This window comes from Mesoplodon mirus (genome assembly GCF_964341445.2).
Source record: "Mesoplodon mirus genome assembly, chromosome: 1".
NCBI lineage: Eukaryota > Metazoa > Chordata > Mammalia > Artiodactyla > Ziphiidae > Mesoplodon > Mesoplodon mirus.
This window is the reverse complement of record NC_138976.1, coordinates 224,158,939-224,179,427: the sequence shown is the minus strand read 5'-3', so window position 1 is coordinate 224,179,427 and position 20,489 is coordinate 224,158,939. Positions and strand designations below refer to the sequence as shown.

The 20,489-nt window shown below is 40.3% G+C and overlaps 1 protein-coding gene across 3 annotated transcripts in view; it reads right to left on the bottom strand.

The window, feature by feature from the left end:
* Positions 1-20,489, bottom strand: part of MSRA (methionine sulfoxide reductase A) — a 389,937-nt gene that overhangs the window by 113,649 nt on the left and 255,799 nt on the right. For all 3 annotated transcript variants that reach the window (XM_082618736.1, XM_082618734.1, XM_082618735.1), the window contains one exon: positions 17,362-17,466. In XM_082618736.1, the coding sequence (XP_082474862.1) occupies positions 17,362-17,466 (105 nt within the window). The remainder of the gene's footprint in view (positions 1-17,361; positions 17,467-20,489) is intronic.

Below are 20,489 nucleotides of genomic sequence, written 5' to 3'. Positions count from 1 at the left end.
TTGTTTGCAAGAGAGAAAGTTCTCAATTTTATGGAGAAGGCAAGAAAAGCACATTTTTTCCTTCTTATTTAATAGCTTGGGGAGGAAAAAAAAGAAGCATTAAAGTTGTTATCACAACATGTTTCCTGGTGACTAGATTATCTTACCATATCTCTCAGAAAGTCTCGTATCTCTCAAAATTTGGTACAGCCCCATCTCACCATACCACTTAGGCACTGCAATCAGTTTAACAGAGAACAAAGGTAACAGTGGCTTAAACAAGACAGAATTATATTTCTTTTTCACTTTAAGTGAAAGGTACTGAGTTAGGTGATCTAGTGGTGGTCGGGTGGCACATGGTCACCAGGGACTCAGATTTCTTCTTTCTATACAACTATCCTTAGCAGATGGCTCTCATTCTCAAGGACATAAGATGCCTTCTGGTGCTACAACTGTCACGTCCAAGTTGTAGATTAGAAAAAGGAAAAATAGAAGGACACTTCTTCCCACTTCTTCTATCTTTAAAGAGACTTCCCAGAAGTTCCAAGCCATACTTTCACTCATATCTCATTGAGTGAAACAAGTCATATGACCACACCTCCATAATTCCCCTCTCCCAGCTCCTCTGTGGAGCAGGCCAAGGTCAGGCTACCTGAGGCCACATCCCTACTCAGCTTCTTCCCCTTCCCTATGCTACTTTCCTCACTCCCTTACAGGTTCTTTTCTTTTTCCTCAATAAATCACATGTACTAAATCCCTGTCTCAGGCTCTGCGTCTAGGGAAACTAACCTAAGACTTCAAGCTATTCACCTAGTTTTGCTCTCATTCAAGCCACCTTACTGCCCACCTCCAGGGCTATGTTGTTTCTTACATTTCATCACTTTAGTTGTTTAGGTTCCTAGATGAACTCTTTTTTTTTTTTTTTTTGCTGTACGCGGGCCTCTCACTGTTGTGGCCTCTCCCGTTGCGGAGCACAGGCTCCGGACGCACAGGCTCAGCGGCCATGGCTCACGGGCCCAGCCGCTCCGCAGCATATGGGATCCTCCCAGACCGGGGCACGAACCCGTATCCCCTGCATCGGCAGGCGGACTCTCAACCACTGCGCCACCAGGGAGGCCCCTAGATGAACTCTTATTAGATATGTTTATTAAAGTATTATTAGACGAGTTTATTAAATTGCTATAATGATCTCTTAAGGAGATCGAAGTTCTTGTGGTCAGCATCTGGCTTACACGTGCCCAAGGGCCACCATTCTCAGAGAAAGACCACTGGGCTACATGCTAAAATGTCGCACTCAGGATGGTATGTCTCCACTGTATTTAATTCACTTCGTGAGATTAGCATAAGTAGAGGCTTAGCTGCTATAACTCTGTTTACTAGATTTTGAACACTCCTAATTGCTTCTTCAAAATTTCTCTCAATGAATAATGAAACAACCAATGAATGACTCAGAACTTCAAACACTCCATGGATAAAGAAGATATAGTACATATGTACAACAAAATACTACTCAGCCATAGAGAAAGAATGAAATAATGCCATTTGCAGCAACACGGATGCACCTAGAGATGATCATACTAAGTGAAGTATGTCAGAAAGAGAAAGACAAATACCATATGATATCACTTATATGTGGAATCTAAAATATGACACAATTGAACTTATTTACGAAACAGAAACAGACTCACAGACGTAGAGAACAGACTGGTGGTTGCCAAGAGGGAGTGGGGGAGGGATGGATTGGGAGTTTGGGATTAGCAGATGTAAACGATTATATATATGTATAACAATCACTTTGCTGTACACCAGGAACTAACTTAGCATTGTAAATCAACTATACATCAATAAAATAAAAATTTTTTTAAAGCAAGAAAAAAAAGAACTTCCAACATTCCAAATACATGAACAGAGTCACCACCTCTACTCCTTGCTTCTTAAACTGACCCCACCTCCCCAGAGACGGCACAGGAAGACCACCACAGAGGAGTGGCACTGGTGGAGTGTTGGTTCAAGGATGACCTCCTGCCTCCTGCTGGAGAATAGGGCCTCCATGGGGTCAAAACATCACAGGGTTCTGAAGTCCTCCAACAGGTAGATGAACCTGCATCCCTCACAGCAACACTTGGCACCTCTTATTATCACCCATGTGACCCTTCCTCCTGGCACACCCAGACTTTAGCTCAGGTGTTTGAGACAAGTCTTATTAATATGGAATAAGCTCACATTACCTGACTGAAAACTAATTCTGTCCATGTTAAATGACATCTCATTTTAAAGTTAAAACACTGAATAACACTAGAGAAAGGTTGAGCACCTGCCAAGGGCCAGTGCTGGATCTGCAAAGTGCTAACTTCACTGCTAACTGCAAAGCCATGCTCTTATCCACCACTATCTCAATTTGTAAATTATATATCACTTAAACAAAAAAACTGAAGTAGAAAACAGTGAACTATGAAAGATATTACATGGCTCTCTTCTGAAAGAAAGTATTCTGTGTTCCCTACCATTTCCACAATATTGTTTCTATTTTTTAATGCAATGCATCTCAAAAGAGATAAAAGAAAATTGTTATATAACAGAGGTGTCAAATATTCACGCTGTACCTAAAAGGAAGGGTTTGAGCTTCAGGAATGAAAAAACATTACTTCTATAATCATAGATAAATTATTTTGAAAAGATGTGGTGATGTCTTCCTAAAAGGCAAAAAAAAAAAATTATCTTAGTATAGTTTTTGCTTTTAAGAAAGAGAAATTCTATTTCTGGCCAGCCAAAGGAAATATTTTAAATTATTATATCTTTCTTAGAATGTCTGGGACTCCATATCCACTTATGCTACAGACTCCCAAGTTTGACCAAATAATGAGTCTTCAAATGTTCAAATTATCATCAAAATGTATGAAAACTTTCAAAATATTAAAATTTCTATGTCACTATTTCCTGTCCAAATCTTAAAGTTTTGTAGCAATGAGTCAGCCAAAGTACTCCCCTACAGAACATTAGGCATGTAAATGAGATTTATAAGATGTTTACATTTGAATCAGTACCAAGCATGCATATGCACACACATTCACAAAGTTATTCTTTCATCATGGGCATTGTTCATATTATCAACAGGAACAGCAATCAATATATTAACCCTTGTAAGTTCTAGATCTGATTACAGAAAGATACATAAATGTACAAAAGTTCATAAAACATAAATGCAGTTTATTAAAGTATTTACATTAATGCTATCATACTATATATAATATGTTGCAATATGTAATATTATTATACTTATTATAAAGTGAATGCTCATATAAGCACCACTCACGTCAAGAAACAGACAACTGTCAGTCCCCTTGGAGGCCCTCCATGTGTCCCTAATGACGACAATACCTTCCCTCTCTCCAGGAGTACCCACACCTGATTTTTGTAACAGTAATCACCTATTTTTGAAATTTACATCAATGAAGTTATTCTGTGGTTTTAATCTTTCACTTACTGTCATGTTCATGAGATTCTTCTATTTTCTTCCTTTCCATTGCTTTGTAATATCCCTTTGTATGAATAGATCATAACTGATTTATCCACTCTACTGCTGATGAACATTACCAGCTTGGGACTGCTAAGTACATTCAAGAGAAATGTATAAATTTCTCTTGAGTACATACCTAGAAATAAAATTGTTGGCTTGTTGGCTTTGCATGTCCTCAACTTAACTAGATGTTGAACCATTTCCCAGAGTAGGTGTATTAATTTATAAACCCATATCAATTCATGAGAGTTGTCAGAGCTCTAAATGTTTGCCAATTCATTAAAGTCTGTTAATGTCAGACTTTTCACTTTTTGTCGGTATGCTTGGTGTGTAATGAAATCTCACTTGATCTTAATTTGCATTTCCTTGATTAATAATGGCATAGATTATCATTTCATGTTTCCTCACCATTATAAGTCCTTTGTCCATTTTTCTATTCAGTGGTCTGTATTTTTTAAAATCTACTGGAGATAATTTTAAAATCTACTTTTTATATATCTTGGATATTAATACTTTGGCAAATATAATCTTCCTATCCTTACATTTTCTTTATGATTTTTTTGATGAACCAAAGTTGTGATTTTAATATCATTAAATTTATCAAATAGTTTCCCTTATGGTTAGTGTTTTATGTATCTTGTTTAAGAAATGCTTCTCAAACCCAAGATCATAATGATATTATCTACTTGAAGTTTTCTAGTTTTGTTTTCACATTTAGGTCTGTAATCTACTTGGAATTTACTTTTTTTTTTCACTCTTCTTACAATATTTTAGATTTTCTTTTTAAACTTATTTTTATTGAATAACAGTTGATTTATAATATTATATTAATTTCAGGTGTACAGCATAGTGATTCAATATTTTTTATAGACTATACTTCACTTAAACTACTATATATAAAATATGTAACTAATAAAGACCTATTATATAGCTCAGGGAACTCTACTCAATTCTCTGTAGCGACCTATAGGGAAAAGAATCTTAAAAAGGGTGGATATATGTATATGTATAACTGAATCACTTTGCTGTACACCTGAAACTAACACAACTTTGTAAATCAACTATACTTTAATAAAAAATTTTTTAAAATGAAATATCAACTTTCCAAAGTTAAAAAAAATAAAATTACCAAATAATTACTATATTGCCCTGTGCTGTACAATATATCCTTGCTGCTTATTAATTTTATACATAATAGTTTATACTCTCAATCCCATATCCCTATCTTGCCCCCCTCCTCCCCTCTCCCCACTGGTAAGCACTAGTTTGTTCTCTGTATCTGTGAGTCTGTTTTTGTTTTGTTATATACATTTGTTTGTGTTATTTTTTAGGTTCCACACACAGGTGAAAACATGGAGTATTTGTCCTCTAGGTCCATCCATATTGTTGCAAATGGAAGAATATCATTTTTATGGCTGAGTAATATTCCATTGTATATATATATATATACCACAACTTCTCTATCCATTCATCTGTTGATGGACACGGGTTGCTTCTGTATCTTAGCTATTGTAAATAATGCTGCTATGAACACTGGGGTGCATGTATCTTTTTGAGTTAGTGTTTTCATTTTTGTCAGATATACATACAAGAGTGGAATTGCTGGATCATATGGTAGTTCTATTTTTAGTTTTTTGAGGAACTTCCATACTGTTTTCCATAGTGGCTGCACCAATTTACATTCCCACCAACAGTGTACAAGGGTTCCCTTTTCTCCACATCCTAGCCAACATTTATGTGTAGACTTTTTGATGTTAGTCATTCTGACAGGTGTGAGGTGGCACCTCACAGCAGTTTTGATTTGCATTTCTCTAACAATTAGCAATGTTGTGTTATCTTTCATGTGCCTGTTAGCTACCTGTATACCTTCTTTGGAAAAATGTCTATTCAGGTCTTCTGCTTATTTTTTAATTGGATTGTTTGTTTATCAATATTGAGTTGTATGAGCTGTTTATATATTTTAGATATTAAGCCCTTATCAGTCACATCATTTGCAAATATTTTCTCCCATTCAGTAGGTTGTCTTTTCATTCTGTCAATGGTTTCTTCTACTGTGTAAAAGCTTTTAAGTTTAATTAGGTTCCATTTGTTTATTTTTGCTTTTATTTCTTTTGCCTTAGGAGACAGATCAAAAAAAATTGCTACAATTTATGTCAAAGAGTGTTCTGCCTATGCTCTCTTCTAGGAATTATATGGTTTCAGGTCTTACATTTAGGTCTTTAATCCATTTTGAGGTTTTTTTTGTATGTGGTGTTAGGGAGTGTTCTAATCTCATTGTTCCACATGTAGCTGTCCAGTGTTCCCAGTATCACTTACTGAAGACTGTCTTTTCTCCATTCTACATTCTTGCCTCCTTTGTCACAGCTTAATTGACCATAGGTGCATGGGTTTATTCTGGGCTCTCTATCCTGTTCCATTTATCCATGTGTCTATTTTTGTGCCAGCACCATGCTGCTTTGATTCCTGTAGTTTTGTATTATAGTCTGAAGTCAGGGCAATACCTCCAGGTTTGTTCTTTTTTCTCCAGATTGCTTGCTCTGGCAATTTGGGGTCTTTTGTGCTTCCATATAAATTTTAAGATTATTTGTTCTAGATCTGTGAAAAATATCATAGGTATTTTGATAGGGATTGCATTTAATCTGTAGATTGCTTTGGGTAGTATGTGCTTTATAATAAATCTTGATATCTGGAAGAACAAATCCTCCCATCCTCTTGTTCTTATGCAAGAGCGTCTCTGCTTTTCTTAAACTTTTGCCTTTCCAAAAAAACATCAGAATCAGCTTTAAAGATCCACAAAAATAACACAACAAAAAAACTGCAGCTGAGTTATTTTTATGAGAAGCTTTTAAAATACTGATTCAATTTCTTAATGATTATAGGTCTATTCAGTTTTGTTTTGTTTTTGGCCATGCCACACAGCTTGCAGGATCTTAGTTCCCCAACCAGGAATTGAACACAGGCCACGGCAGTGAAAGCACCGAGTCCCACCCAGTGCTTTGGACTGCCAGGGAATTCCCAGTTTTGTTATATTTTTAAGGACTCTGTCTTGACTAATTATCTAACTTTTCAAATGTATTGACATAAAGTTGCCTATCTGCAGTGATATCCCATTTTTTCTTCCCAATAATGGGTATTGTGACCTCATTTTTGCCTTGATCAACTAACCAATGTTTTATCAATTTTATTAGCCATTTTGAAATATCAATTTCTGGCTTCCTTAATCCTCTCTACTACTTTTTTATTTCCTATTCCATTTACTTCTGTTCTTCATTATTTCTTTCTTCTTCATTGTTTGGTTTATGTTGTTGTTGACTTTCTAAGTTCTTGAGATGAATGCTGAACTATGTCTTTCACCACCTCTAATGTAAGAATTTAAGGCTCTGTATTTCCTTCTAAGAACGGCTTTAACCATGCCCTATAAGTTTTGAAGTGTAGTATTTTAATTACCAGTCAGTTCATAATATTTTCTGATTTCCATTATGGCTTATCTTTGATCCATAAGATAATCAGAAAATTTCTTCTATTCTAACATGAAAGGATTTTCTACATATCTTTTTGCTATTGATTTCCAGCATAATCACATTATGATAAGAGAAACATAATCTCTGATTTTAGTCCCTCTACAACATATTGAGACTCTATGGCTTAGTACATTTCCATGTGTGATTAAGAAGGTGTAGGGTACAGTGTTTTATATATGTTCATTAGCTCGAGTGCTTTAATTGCATTGGTCACAGTCTCTATATCCTTAATAAGGTCCTTAAGACTAAACTCTTCTGGAATTGGCAAATTCCCTAGAGCAAAGGTGTTTTAGTCCCCTGCTTACCAGTCTGGATTCCTGTGTTCCCTTCAATTTTACATGGTAATTCCTAATCATTTTGTCGGCATTTTGATGTGATGCTTTTAATATGTTTTTATATCTTATCCAACATTTTGAGTTGCTTTTGATGAGAAGTTGATCTGAATAGCCTAGCCTGCCATTTAAGAACCTGGAAATTCTAGTTCCTGCCAATGTTATCAGCTCTGATTTTTTTTCTCTTATCTAATTTAATACTCTTTTATGTGAAGTAATGAAATTCTTCTGACTTCATTTCTTCTTATTGATTTTATATTATTTCAGGAATTGATCAGCAAAGTTTAAATGACCTAAACTCTCCTATCTCAAATATGTGGAATTCTTCCTGGCTGAAAGTTTTCAAAAGCCTGTTTGAACTTACTGGCCCTAATCACATCTTTCAAAATAAATTCTTGGATACCTGCCCTTGGTTTAGGATGCCAAAAGATATTAGCATTCCTAACCTCTGCTACCACACTATCCATTACAAATAAATTTTGATTTATAGCCTAAAAAAAGCCTATTTGAACTTCTTAATCTTGAAAATCCTTAACAGTTTATAAAATTGTAATATGTATTACAAGGAGCTTGTTAGGACAGATACTCTTCATTGGATAATGTGCTGCTGTTTCCAGTTACGGTGTGGTTGTGTTTTCTGTTGGCTGATAGCATCTTGTAACAGTGTAGGACCATGTACCATACAATGGAAATAACACAAGGTTTGAAATTGAACTTTTAGGTCCAAATCCCAGCTCTGACAATAAAGTACTAACTGGCTCATGGAAAATCACTTCACCTCTCTGGGCCTGTCTGTTCATCTGTAAAATGGGTTTAAGACCACCTACTCACGGGTTACTTTAAGGATCAAATGGGATCACATGCACATAAGAACCTAGCATCATGCCCAGCCCAGAGTAAATACCCAGTAGGAGTCTGTCATTGAGTCTGGAGGCACCAAGCCCTTAAAGCACTAGAAAGGCAGAGGAAAAATGTTAAATATAAGCTCTATAGTATTATATGAGAGAGGGATTTGAAAGTGCAAATAGCACATTTGCAAATAGCAAAGATACTGTGTACATATATGATAATGTTATGCAAGGAAAAGTATGACTGAAAGAACAATTAATAAAGAAAAATATCAGTTAAATTCTTTGTTTCTTTTTTTCCTGTTTCTGAAATTCTTAAAAGAATGAAATCTCTTTCAGAATTCATAATGCTGGGTTTGGGTCTTTTTTGCATTTTGTATGTGTGCAGCTGTTCCTCCACTATAAGTATGCACATCTGCTCATTAGCAATACAATATAATTCCCACTGTCTAATTATTTGCAGATGATAGATTCCTTGTACGTGGGCTAAAAAAAGGATAGTCCTTCAAAACTGGTGACTTATTTTAAAAGACCAACTTAAAAGGGTCAGCACAACGAAGTTCAGATATTAATTTGGCAGTTCAAATATACGAACACCAGCACTTAATTGCCAACTTGATGAGAAACAGAAGGAAAAGAGGATTTTTCTCTCTTCAATTAATATTCCCCGATAGACAGCACCAGGCACTGGCTTCTCCATGGTGCACCTGGAAAGAAGCTATGAAGCAAACCTGCTAAAGTTGGAGCGGACCAGCCCCACCGCAGATTCTCGGGGAACCACGCACCTCGAGCGATGCTGCACAGTGCGTGTGGGGCTGTGCTGGGAGAGGGATGTGTGGTCCACGGACACTGAATGGAGAAGAGTCCTTGGGGTCTCTAGTCTCATCCACGGGCTGAGGAACCACATTAATCCCCTACTCTTGGCTCTGAGGGTGAGGCAGCAAGCCAGGGTGTGTGGTCCTAGGGCTCCACGAAACCAACACCAGAGACAGTGTGGCCCATGGGGACAGCCAGATGAAGCTTCTGAGGACAACCGGGAGCTCCCTGTGGGAGGGGGGAGGGGGGATGTGGGAGGGAAAGGGATGCTGAGCTCTTGACTGAGGATGAAGGGTATGAACCAAGCATAGGAAATGATCAAGCGTGTTCAAAACATAAGATGGGGAAAATGAGAGGGAAAGAAATGGAGAAGTACTGGGGTTCAAGAGAGAGCAAGGCCAACAAATGGGAGCTGGTGAAATGGCTCTTACACAGGCAGGATGAGGATGGTGGCTATTATAGATGACATGCTTATTCTGTGCCCGGCACTGGGCTCTGCACAACAGACTACATTCCTTCATACATCTTGACGGACACTGATGGGAGAGGAACCGTTTTACAGATGGGAAAACTGAGGTTCGTTCATTCATTTGTTCAATGAAAAAATATTTCATATGAAGCTTACTTTCTAGAAGAGGAGACAGTTAATAAACAATAAACAGACAAATCAGTCCACCCTGTGATAAGTGTTAGGAAGAAAAGAGAGAGCAGTGATGGCAAAGCCGGGAGGAGGGCTGGAGAGCCCTCTTTAGTTAGGGCGGGTCAGCGAAGACTTCTCTGAGGACGTGACTCTTTAAGCTGAAGGAAAGGAAGGAGCCGATCACGCCAACAGCTGTGGGCAGATGGAGCAGTAGGTATGGGCCCAGCAAGGGAGCACCTGTGTCTTCCAGGAATGGGGCGAATGCAGGCCACGACGCAGACATGCAGTGCATGAGGGCAAGACCTGAGGCCGGAACAGGAGGCGCCAGTCAGCTGATCCCAGGCCAGGCTGCCATGGTACAGTTGAGTGTGTATCAGCCCAAAGAAAAGGCAGCAGAGGGACATACTTTTGTTTCGTGTTTTTGATGGATCATTATGGGTACTGGATTGGGAAAGGGGGCAAGGCCAGTTAGGAGGCGACTGTGGCAGCCAGATGAAAGTAATGAGAGCCACGACCCAGCGGTCAGGCAGAGACAGACAGAAAGGAGGCGGTGAGTGACGTAACCTCCCCAGGCCACATGGCTAGTACGTGGCAGGCCTGGTTAAAGCCATATCCTCTAACCCCAGAGTCCATACTCTTAACAGATTTGATTAAAGCTGTTTTAATTAAGGAAGCATTTTAATTAAGATCTTCAGAGGAGTGACTGGGAGTTCATCCCCAGCTTACAGTTGAAGGCAATTTTAGTAAGGATTAGTTCAGCTGTTGTAAGAAAAAAAAAAAAAAGAAAAAGAAAAGAAGGCCTAAAATGAACCAAAATAACAATAGCTTAAAGAAGTTCTTGCATAAAGAGTCCAGCCTGGGATACTGACTCTGGAGCCTTCGATCTTGTAGCTCCTCAGGTACAAGGGTGAGGCCTCCACCCCTGTGGTCTAAGACGGTTCATCACTGCATCCACAAGTAACTTGTGGGAAGGAAGAAAGAAGAGGAGAATGGCCTTTCCTCTAAGTGTACCGAACCCAGAATTTGACACCATCGCTGGTACTCATGCTCTGGTAGTCAGAATTCAGACATGGGGCTATACTTAGTCATAAAGAGTCTGGGAAATTTAGTCTTTATTGGTGGTTGCACATCCAGCTAAAATTCCAATCCTTCAGAAGTAGGGAAACTGATATTGGGGTCAGCTTGCAGTCTCAGCCAGAAGGCCTCTGCAGAAAGGCCACCACTAACCGGAGCAGTTCCCCACCTGTGGCCCCAGCCCCTGGGAAGGCGGGAGCTACTACTAGAGGTCCACAAATCCAACTGTGCAGCAGGCATGGCCTAGAGGCTGTGGAATGCATTACGCATGTGGGCATTTCCATTTTCCAGAGGTACGTGACATTGTGCTAGTTAATAAAACAGGCATTCAGTTTAAAGTGATTAAATTTGCAGTAGCATTTTCATATATTTGCTTTAAAAAGGTTACTAAGGGCACAACTATATCACATGGGGCATCCTGAAAAATGTTTATCTTTAGAAGAGGTCCTCCTAGTCAAGAAGCATGGACCCCTCTGGTGTAGGGGAAAGAAAATAGATTTGGGCTTTAGTCAGAGCTGTGTCTAAAGATTGCCAACAACATCAAGCAAGACTGTCAGTCTTCTGGAACTCATTGCTTCTCTTCTGTTAAGATAGAAGAGAAGTGACAGTGACAGAAGACAGTGAACCCCAATTCATAAGATTATGGTAAGGGTTAAATGAAATGATAGGTATAGAGCATCTACCACTAAGACTGGCCCGTAAGGGGTGCTTCATAAACGGTGCTGCTGTCCTTTCCCCAGGATCGAGGAGAGTAAAACAGGTTGGAATCGAGGAGTCAGGTTTATGGGATCAAGTCAGGCAAATCTGAGTCTCCACGTTGTGCACTTGTGCGCTTGTGGCTTGGCTCAAGGTACAGGGTCTGAGCCCTGCCTCCTCCGGCAGGAATAGGAGGACCAAAATGATGGAATGCATGCACAGAGCGTGCTAGGTACAGGGCTACAGAGCAAGCATGAGATGCTGGGATCTTATCTGGTTCTTCTGAGCACTGTGTCAGCAGCAAACGCGAGGAGGTTTCTGCCCACCAACCTCATCACCATCACCGCCAGCCGCTTCATCATAGAACGAGAACATGAACAGTGCTGAAATCTTTCCAACTAGCAGGAAGTACAAAAGAAACTTTGTGGGTAGAAAACCCACCCTTTAGTAAGCAGAGGGTAAATATTTTCCCACAGAAGTCAAGGATATAAAAATAACTAAATAAGACTGGTGAAGCTGTATTGTTGTGTTGAGAAGAACACAACGACAAAGCGGCCACTTGCATGGTTCTTGACATTTTCAAGTGATTTTCACATCATTTCATTTCATTCTTATGAGAGCCCAAGAAGTGCGCAGGATAGATATTACTATCCCTTTTTTGTAGATGAGAAAACAGAGTTTCAGACTGAGTAAGTATCTTGGTCAAGCTTCTGAGTTTGGGAAGAGGTCCTTCTGGTGCCAGAACCCAAATCTAAATGTGGGGCTCTGCCATGCTGTCTGGAGACCGGGGGAGTTTGGGGACCACCCGGTCAGGAAGGGGTGCACACTTTCCTTAGGAGGCTGGAGGACCTGTATTCATCCCATGAGTAAGACAAAGCCAGAACAGGACGCATTTGCTTAAACAGTGGTATCTGAATGCTTCGGCAAAAGCAGAGGTTTTGTGGTACATTCAGAGAGAAGACTATTCCATTGACTGGCCAGTCGTCTGTAAACTTCACCTGAAGCTAATCCACTGAGCAGCACTCTCAGGACTCACTGCCTGTTGGCTGTGGAATAACGGGTCTTGGGCTCCCTGTATCTTTAAACGCCCACACTTCCGATAGCTCTTACCAGATCTGCTCCCTTCAAAATGGGGGACCACGGGGATCTCCTCCTTTCCACTGGGACAGATACTGTGAGAGCTGCTTTAGTACCCTGAAGCAGGGAAGCACGTGCAGGATGTTCTCTGTCTGGTCTATACCGTGAAGATCTGATTTAACTGAAAGGGAACTTAAGCTTAAATTCTTGCTCTTTCTACTATAGTAGACCCTTGTCATTAGCAAGAACCCCGCATTTGCTAATACCACTCAAGGATGTTGCTTCTCCCACAAAGTGAAGTAAATTATAACTAAAGATGTTTAGCGGCCCCTGCAAATCCTTCGTAACTTTATAAACAAGGCAGTAAAGCCTTTCAACATGCTAATTAAAATACATTTCCCTTGAGGCCTATTGTTGTTGAGAATCGTGTGTGTCCGGGGTGGGCCTATCATCACATCAAAGATCAATGTCATCTCAACTTTTACTTAAGTTTCGTCTTTTTGTTGATAAGTAATTCTGGTACAGGTAAGAGCATTCTTCAAGCAAGTGGAGGAATCACTCACTCTTGTTTCTGAAAAGAACCTACAATGGACTATTGCTTCACAGACCCGAGTCTCCTCCAAAGCCAACATGCTTCTGTCCTTACAAACGTCCATTTTCTGAGTAAGAGTAATCAGTCGTACACGCCTCTACTTCCCCCACCTGCCCTACTGGGTGCTTTTCTTTTCTGGGCCACTTTTCACTGTGAAATGTGATAAGAGTCACCGTGTGACTTCAGGTGGAGAATTAAGAAGTTGTGTTCAGATGGCTAAGTTCACCTGCAGCTCAGCTATCTCCTGCCGCACGCCCATCCTTTAGCAAGTGGACTTCAAATTCTTACCTCAGAAAAATTACATGATTACACGTTTTAGACCTTCAGAGTTCCCTGGAAATATTAAATCCATTGATATCAGACTTCTTATGAACTTATATTTTTGCTTTTAATCTCCCAGGGTTAACCAATACTTGTTTTAATTATTTCAGGTTAACATTTTGGTCTGTGATCTTATACACATTTATGTGAATGCTCATTTGATCTCAGTTTATTGGGATTTAACTATTTTCTTCCTATAGAAATGTATCTTCCCTGTGTGTTAACCAAAATGTTGGATACTGCTGCTTATGGCAGACCACTTAGTGATCTAGCACCACTTAGCAGAATACCTGGCAAAAAGAGCAGACAGAAGACAAATGTCATTAATGAATGCTTGTCTTTCACAATACTTCAGAAATATTGAAAAGGCATCTGATATGTTCTCAGGCCACATGTCCCAAATCCTAAATCCTAATTCTGAATTACCAAGGAACCTCCAATCAAACCACCAACAGGTCTTGAAGAAACAATTTCTAGTGTCCGCCCCTCGGTGTCTGAGTCAATGATAAAACCATTCAAATGGCTTTAGACTTCTGATTTATGGAGCCAGATGAACACGGTTAACTAACAGTTACTGAATATAATGATCGAGCATAATGCTCATTGCTTAAATTGAGTTAAGCGGATTAGTTAGGGTTTTTGTTGTTGTTGGAAGTAATAGAAAGCCAACAAACTAGCTCAAGTTAAAAAAAGGAAGGGAATACCTAGTAGCTCTCCTAGCTTGAAGAGCTCACAAGAGAGCTCTCAGAATTGAAGGAAGAGCTGCAGGAATGAGGAGTCTCAGGGCCTCAGAGCCTCCTGAGGGTTTTCTCCTCCCATCTCTCATCTCTCAGCGTCTCTGCTCATCTTCCTCCCTCGCTTCTCTGGTGGGCACGTCGTTCCCCATACAGAGCACCCACCCCGGCAGCTGCAACAAACTGAGAACATACGACAGTCCCAGGGAAGGACTCTAGCTGGTTCTGCTTGGGTCACATGCCTGTTCTTTGGATCAAACATTGTTGACAACAGGAAAAGATACTGATCGATCAGGACTGGATCATATGATCACTCCATTGGCCCTATTTCCAGAAGGGTCCTAGGAAACCCTACAAGGCAGAAAAAGATTGTTTCCATGGCCCATTACACTGAACTATCTAAAAAAGTAATTCTAATAATAATGCGGGAAGATCAGATATCTTGTGATTTAATATGTGTGATTGTATATATTACATGAAGCACTACTCTAAGCAGAAACAAATATACACAAGGGTAGAAAACCTCTCCTCCTACGTGTATAATTTGTCCAAAATATCAGTGTAAAAAATAGGTCACTCGACATTCCGGTCCCATTGTCTGTGACCCCCATCATCCCATCATTACCAACTTCATCTTCTGGCTCACAGAATTGAACCAGATGACCTCTAAAGTCTCTTCCAGTCTATGAGCCTATGAACACCTTGTTAGGAAAAAAAAAATACCTCTGGAAGAACAGTACATCAACCGGTTACATTATTGGACAGTGTTATGGGCTAAAGTGTGTCCCACCTCTCCCCACACTTCACATGTTGAAGCCCTAACCTCCAATACTTCACAGTATAACTTCATTTGGAGATAGAGACTTTAAAGATTAAGATGAAATGAAGTGGGCTTCCCTGGTGGCGCAGTGGTTGAGAGTCCGCCTGCCGATGCAGGGGACACGGGTTCGTGACCCGGTCTGGGAAGATCCCACATGCCGCAGAGCGGCTAGGCCTGTGAGCCATGGCTGCTGAGCCTGTGCGTCCGGAGCCTGTGCTCCGCAACGGGAGAGGCCACAGTAGTGAGAGGCCCGCGTACTGCAAAAAAAAAAAAAAAAAAAAAAAAAAAAGATTAAATGAAGTAATTTGGGTGGGCCCTAATCCAATTTGACTGGTGTTTTTATACAAAGAGGAAATCAGGACACAGACACACACAGAGGGAAGACTGTATGAGGAAAAGACAGCCATCGACAAGCCAAGATGAAACCAACCCAGCCAATGCCTTCAACACAGACTCCCAGCCTCCAGGACTGTGAGAAAATTAATTTCTGTTGTTTAAGCCACCCAGTCTGTGATACTTTATGATGGCAGCCTTAGCAAATTAATACAGATAGTAAACCAAGAATTTCAAAGAGGACTGAGGCAAAGTTGAGACAAATCTGATCCATGGGATGGGGAGAACAAGAGGTTCTCCTAAAGTTCTTTTGAAGGTGGAATTCCCCTGAGATTCAGGGGCCAGAACTAGTGACCTAATAACTGAGGTGTGCTAGTAAAGATGTGATAAAATGGGTAAGACATTAGAGAAGTAAGGAGAGAGAAGTGGATGACAGACTTCACCCTCTTTGAAATTTTGAGGGGGCCAAGCATAAGGTGGTTGTATCGGGACATGGCATTACGGGTGGCCAGGCCAAGGCCACATACCCAGTCTTGTGGGCCTGCAGGGAGCCTGTCTCCTCCATGACTTCAGGCTTGCCTGGGCTCCTGATAGGTGTCTCCACTTAGAACTTTGGAGCCCTCAGCATCCTGCCTGACCCTCAGCTTTGAGAGCCAAGAGGCTGAATGGCTGCTCCATCTGGACCAAAGGCTTCCCAGCATGAGTTCCTGGCTGTCACTTATTTATGATGCTCACCAGTCAGTTTCCCTTTGAGCCATGCATGTCTAAGCCATTAGGCTTGCCATTCTCATATGATGTGACAGTCCAGTAGCCCAAACGGGGGTGGCATCAGAACCTTCCGATGATAGTACTCTTGCCCTACCAGTCCTGTACCTCCCCTGCCCCACACCTCACTGCTCTCCCACCAGGGACTCATCCCCCCATGTCAATCAGACTTCACTGTCATGGAGAGCCTGCTCCTGGCCTCCTTCCCGGCCTTTACCCACCCTGCTGGATGTACGTGGACCCTGGACCTGCCTGATCCTGGCTCGTTGGTCATTTTGCTGTTCTTGCCTTAGCTCTGACCTTTGCCCTCTGGCAAACCACCCTGGCATTAAGTGGAACCAGAACTCAGGACTCACCAACCTATGCTGCTGGGGTCTTGGTAAGGTCCCACCCCAAAGCACAATGCACACTTGGAAAACCACATCCATTCATCAGGAAATAGCCAACATGGCGTACCCACTCTCCCAAAATCTGACACCAAAGGGAAAATATTTCCGTTAAATAGACCGATTGCTAAATGAAAATCACATCGGATATACAGGACTTTTCAGTTCATAAGCCTCATGATATCAGATCATCACACTGGCAAAGCAGTGCTTGTAAGGCTGTTAAGATGAAATCTGGAAATTACTCCATTATTGAATATTACAATGATATTTGCCAACATGAGATTTTTGCTTGTGTGTGCATTCAAATAAAATTCCTGACCACCATTGTTTACAGCCCAAATATATTAATATCTCCATATAATAAATTCCAAAGAAGACAAATGAAATATTTAAATAACCCAAGCATTGTAGAACCACTGAATACTGCATTTTACCTTTATGTTCTTTTTTTAAAAAATCACCCACAGACATTTAAAAGAAAAAAAAAAAGGCTGATAATGTCAAAAGATGAGAAAGGCTAAATAAATTCAGGGAAATAAAGGAACCATAAATCAGGAAGACTTTGGAGCTGCTAGAAAGACACTTTAATTTTGTAGACAAAAGACCGCATTAAGGAGGAATAATGCAATAATCAAAGGTGAACGAATCTCTATTGTCTGGTGTCTTTCTCTGTGGGAATTTTCCCACCCCTGACAGCTGTAAAGGGGGGAGGGGCGCAGACGGTGGCTGTGCCTTTATTCTCTCGCCCTCTTTCTCCCCAGCCCCTCCCCGTCTCCGTCAATAAATGTCTGCAATCATATTCTTGAGCTCCTGTGTGATTTCAAGGTTCATCTCTTCCATGCAGTTCAAACACTAATTATCCCAGCTGTAATTAGTAAGATAATTAAATACTGGCTCACTCATCTACCTTGGGTCGGGTCGTGATTCTCCCAGAAGACCTTGAGCAGCTCCTCAAAGCTGATGCGTTCTGGCTGGTATACCACTCGGACTACTTCTGCGTGGCCAGTTCTTCCTTGAAAGAAACAGAACGTACAACCCAAATTTACTGACAACATCAACTTATGACAAGTTATTTGTTTCCAAAAAACCACTAGACAAAGGCTGAAATTCTTCCCTCTGAAGGCAGGGTGGGAGCACAATCATACTTTAATGCTTTCATCCTAAGTCTCTGTCGCTGGTTCTTTTTCCATAAAAGCACACGGTTGTCCTCGAGCAAGTTTCCTGAGGATGATGATTTCTCTTCATTGTGTTCTAATTTTGTTTTAATTCCATGAGAAAATAAACTCGGGTTTTCATTTTTCTAATCTCACTCTTATGAAACCTTATGGATCCAACGTGACATGGTGCTAGAGATTTGAAACTCTGCAAGGGGAACAAGCCAATTTATTTTTATCATCCCCCCCTTCTCTGTACATAGTAAGCTCAGCTGCACTACAGAGGGAGATGGTGCCAGGTAGAGAAACCCAAGAAAGAAACAGGCTTATAACTCATTCACATTAGATATATTCTTTAACAGAGAGACATATTTGCTGTGCTGTTAACAGACGCGAGGGTCAGGTTCACATACCCAGCAGGACGCTAAGTGTTTTCTCAGCCTAATTCGTCTCCGTGGTAAACAACTACTGTAGCAAAAGCCTCTCTGCAGCCCCCGCTGTTAGCACACGCCCTTCTCAAAGGTGGTCCCCAAGGTTCTAAGGATCAGGGAAGCGGGTATTGCAGTGCCGTTTGTACCTGTGGAATTCATGCCCTCTCTTACTTTACAGTGTTAGAACATGGTAAATAATAGACCCCTCCATACTAACATCATCTCTATGTTTAAAGTTGTTCCCCGTCTCTTTCAGTCACCTTGTGTGTAGTAAAGAATTTAGCCTTGCCCAAACAGGTAGCTGGCCTCTGCCTTGGCTCTGGTAGGTAATCTAGGTCATACCTGATAGGAGTGTCCTCATTTAGAGAGGCCACACCTATACTCTTAGGGTGGGGCTAGCCACACTGAATCACAGGGTAGAGCTGCCAACAGTCCTAGGGTAGAGGTTGCCATGTCGGAAAGACCAACCATGTGACTGAGGGTGGCGGCTTTGGGTAACAGAGTATCGGTTGACCGAGAGCCTGAGTTCAACCATGTGGGCAATCAATCAATCATACCTATGTAATGAAGCCCCAATTAAAAATTTTGGACACCAAAGCTTGGGAGAGCTTCCTGGTTGGCAATACTCTGCATATTGTCACACATGGAGGCCAGGAGGGTAACATATCCTGACTGCATGGGAGATGACACAGAGGCTTTGCACTGGAACCCTTCCAGACTCCGCCTATGTGACTCTTCCTTTAGCTGATTTTGATCTGTATCCTTTTCCTGTAATCAGCTATAACTGTGAGGATAACAGCTCTGGACTTGTGTGAGTCCTTCTAACAAATTATCAAACCTCCCAGTGGTTTGGGGAATCCTTTGAACTTGCATCTTAGTTTGCAGAAGTGTTTTCCCCTATGTTGGTAATCTCACCTTAATTCTTACAACCCTCCAATTGTACACGCAGGGAAGGTAGAAATCCCCATTTTACAAACTGGCAAACAGGTACATATGAGTTAGATTTTCCCAAGGTCATATAGCTAGCAAATTTCTGGACCATAACCTGAAAAAACACCTTCTGAATTCTTGTCCAGGGTTCTGTCCAATATATCAAAGTGAAGAGAGCAGAGGGAACATGAATCCAGAAAAGGAGAGAGATCTACTTATTATCTTTAAGTCTTCCTTAGCAGTTAAAATTTCTGATTGTAGAAACAATGATTTGCAAACAATATGAAGCTTAAAAAGTGTGCAGAAATATAGAAAAGAAAATAAAAATCATCCATACTCTTACCACATAAGTACTATCAATACTTTTTACACACTTCTTTCTAGATATGTACGAGACACATACATACACAAAACACACAAACTCACACTGTGACACACAGTTTGTTTTATTGTAATCACTGCATCATGCCTTTTCCACTTACCAGCATATCGTGAGTGTCTTCCCATATCACTGAAATTTTTAGGAAATACCATTTATAATGACTATCTAACACTCCCAAGATGGCCGTACTAGTACTTATTCAATCATTCCCTGTCACTGGGCATTTGTATTGAATCCTATTTTTATCTATGAATGTAAATATTTTTTCTACATTTTTGAGGCTGCCTCTAGCCTTAGTTATATAAGGGAGTTTTCTAAATCAATGTTTATGAACATTTTAAAGATACTTGATACCTTGTGCTAAACTGCTATTCATTAAAGTTTGACCCAATTTTCTCTCCCCATTGGCAGCATATCTGAGGGTCAGCCTCAGTCACCATTGCAATGTTGTTAATCCCTACCAAATTTATAGATGAAAGATAGTATCCTATCATTTTATTTTTAATGAATTTAATTATTAGTGAGGTAAAAAATGTCATGCTTATTAATAATTTTAATTTTTTATTTTCTCTAATTTTTGTTATATCTTCTTTATATTGGGTTATTAATATTTTATTCTTAATTGGTCAGCCTACATAATTTTAATTCAAATACTATAGTCATGTAAGTTAACATCTAAACAGATTTTATGCTAATAGGTATTAAAAGAATGATAAGGGAATTATGGGAAGAAGATTCATTAAGTATAATAACCATGTTATTGCAAAACCATTTTTGATCTACTTTAAAATCTTATAATTTTGTGTTTTGAAATGTTTAACTGAATGATTTAACTACATAACTGGTAAGACTGTCTGAATATTAAAAATGGCAACAATGTGTTACACACATGACAAAAAAAACATTTGATAAGAAAAGCATTGAAACCACACTAGAAATACAGGCAAAAGATGTAAACAGGCAATATACATTGGAAAAAATAAATGTAGAACATGAAAAGTTCTCAACAGGGTTTCCCTGGTGGTGAAGTGGTTGGGAGTCTGCCTGCCGATACGGGAGACGTGGGTTCGTGCCCCGGTCCGGGAGGATCCCACGTGCTGCAGAGCAGCTGGGCCTGTGAGCCATGGCCGCTGAGCCT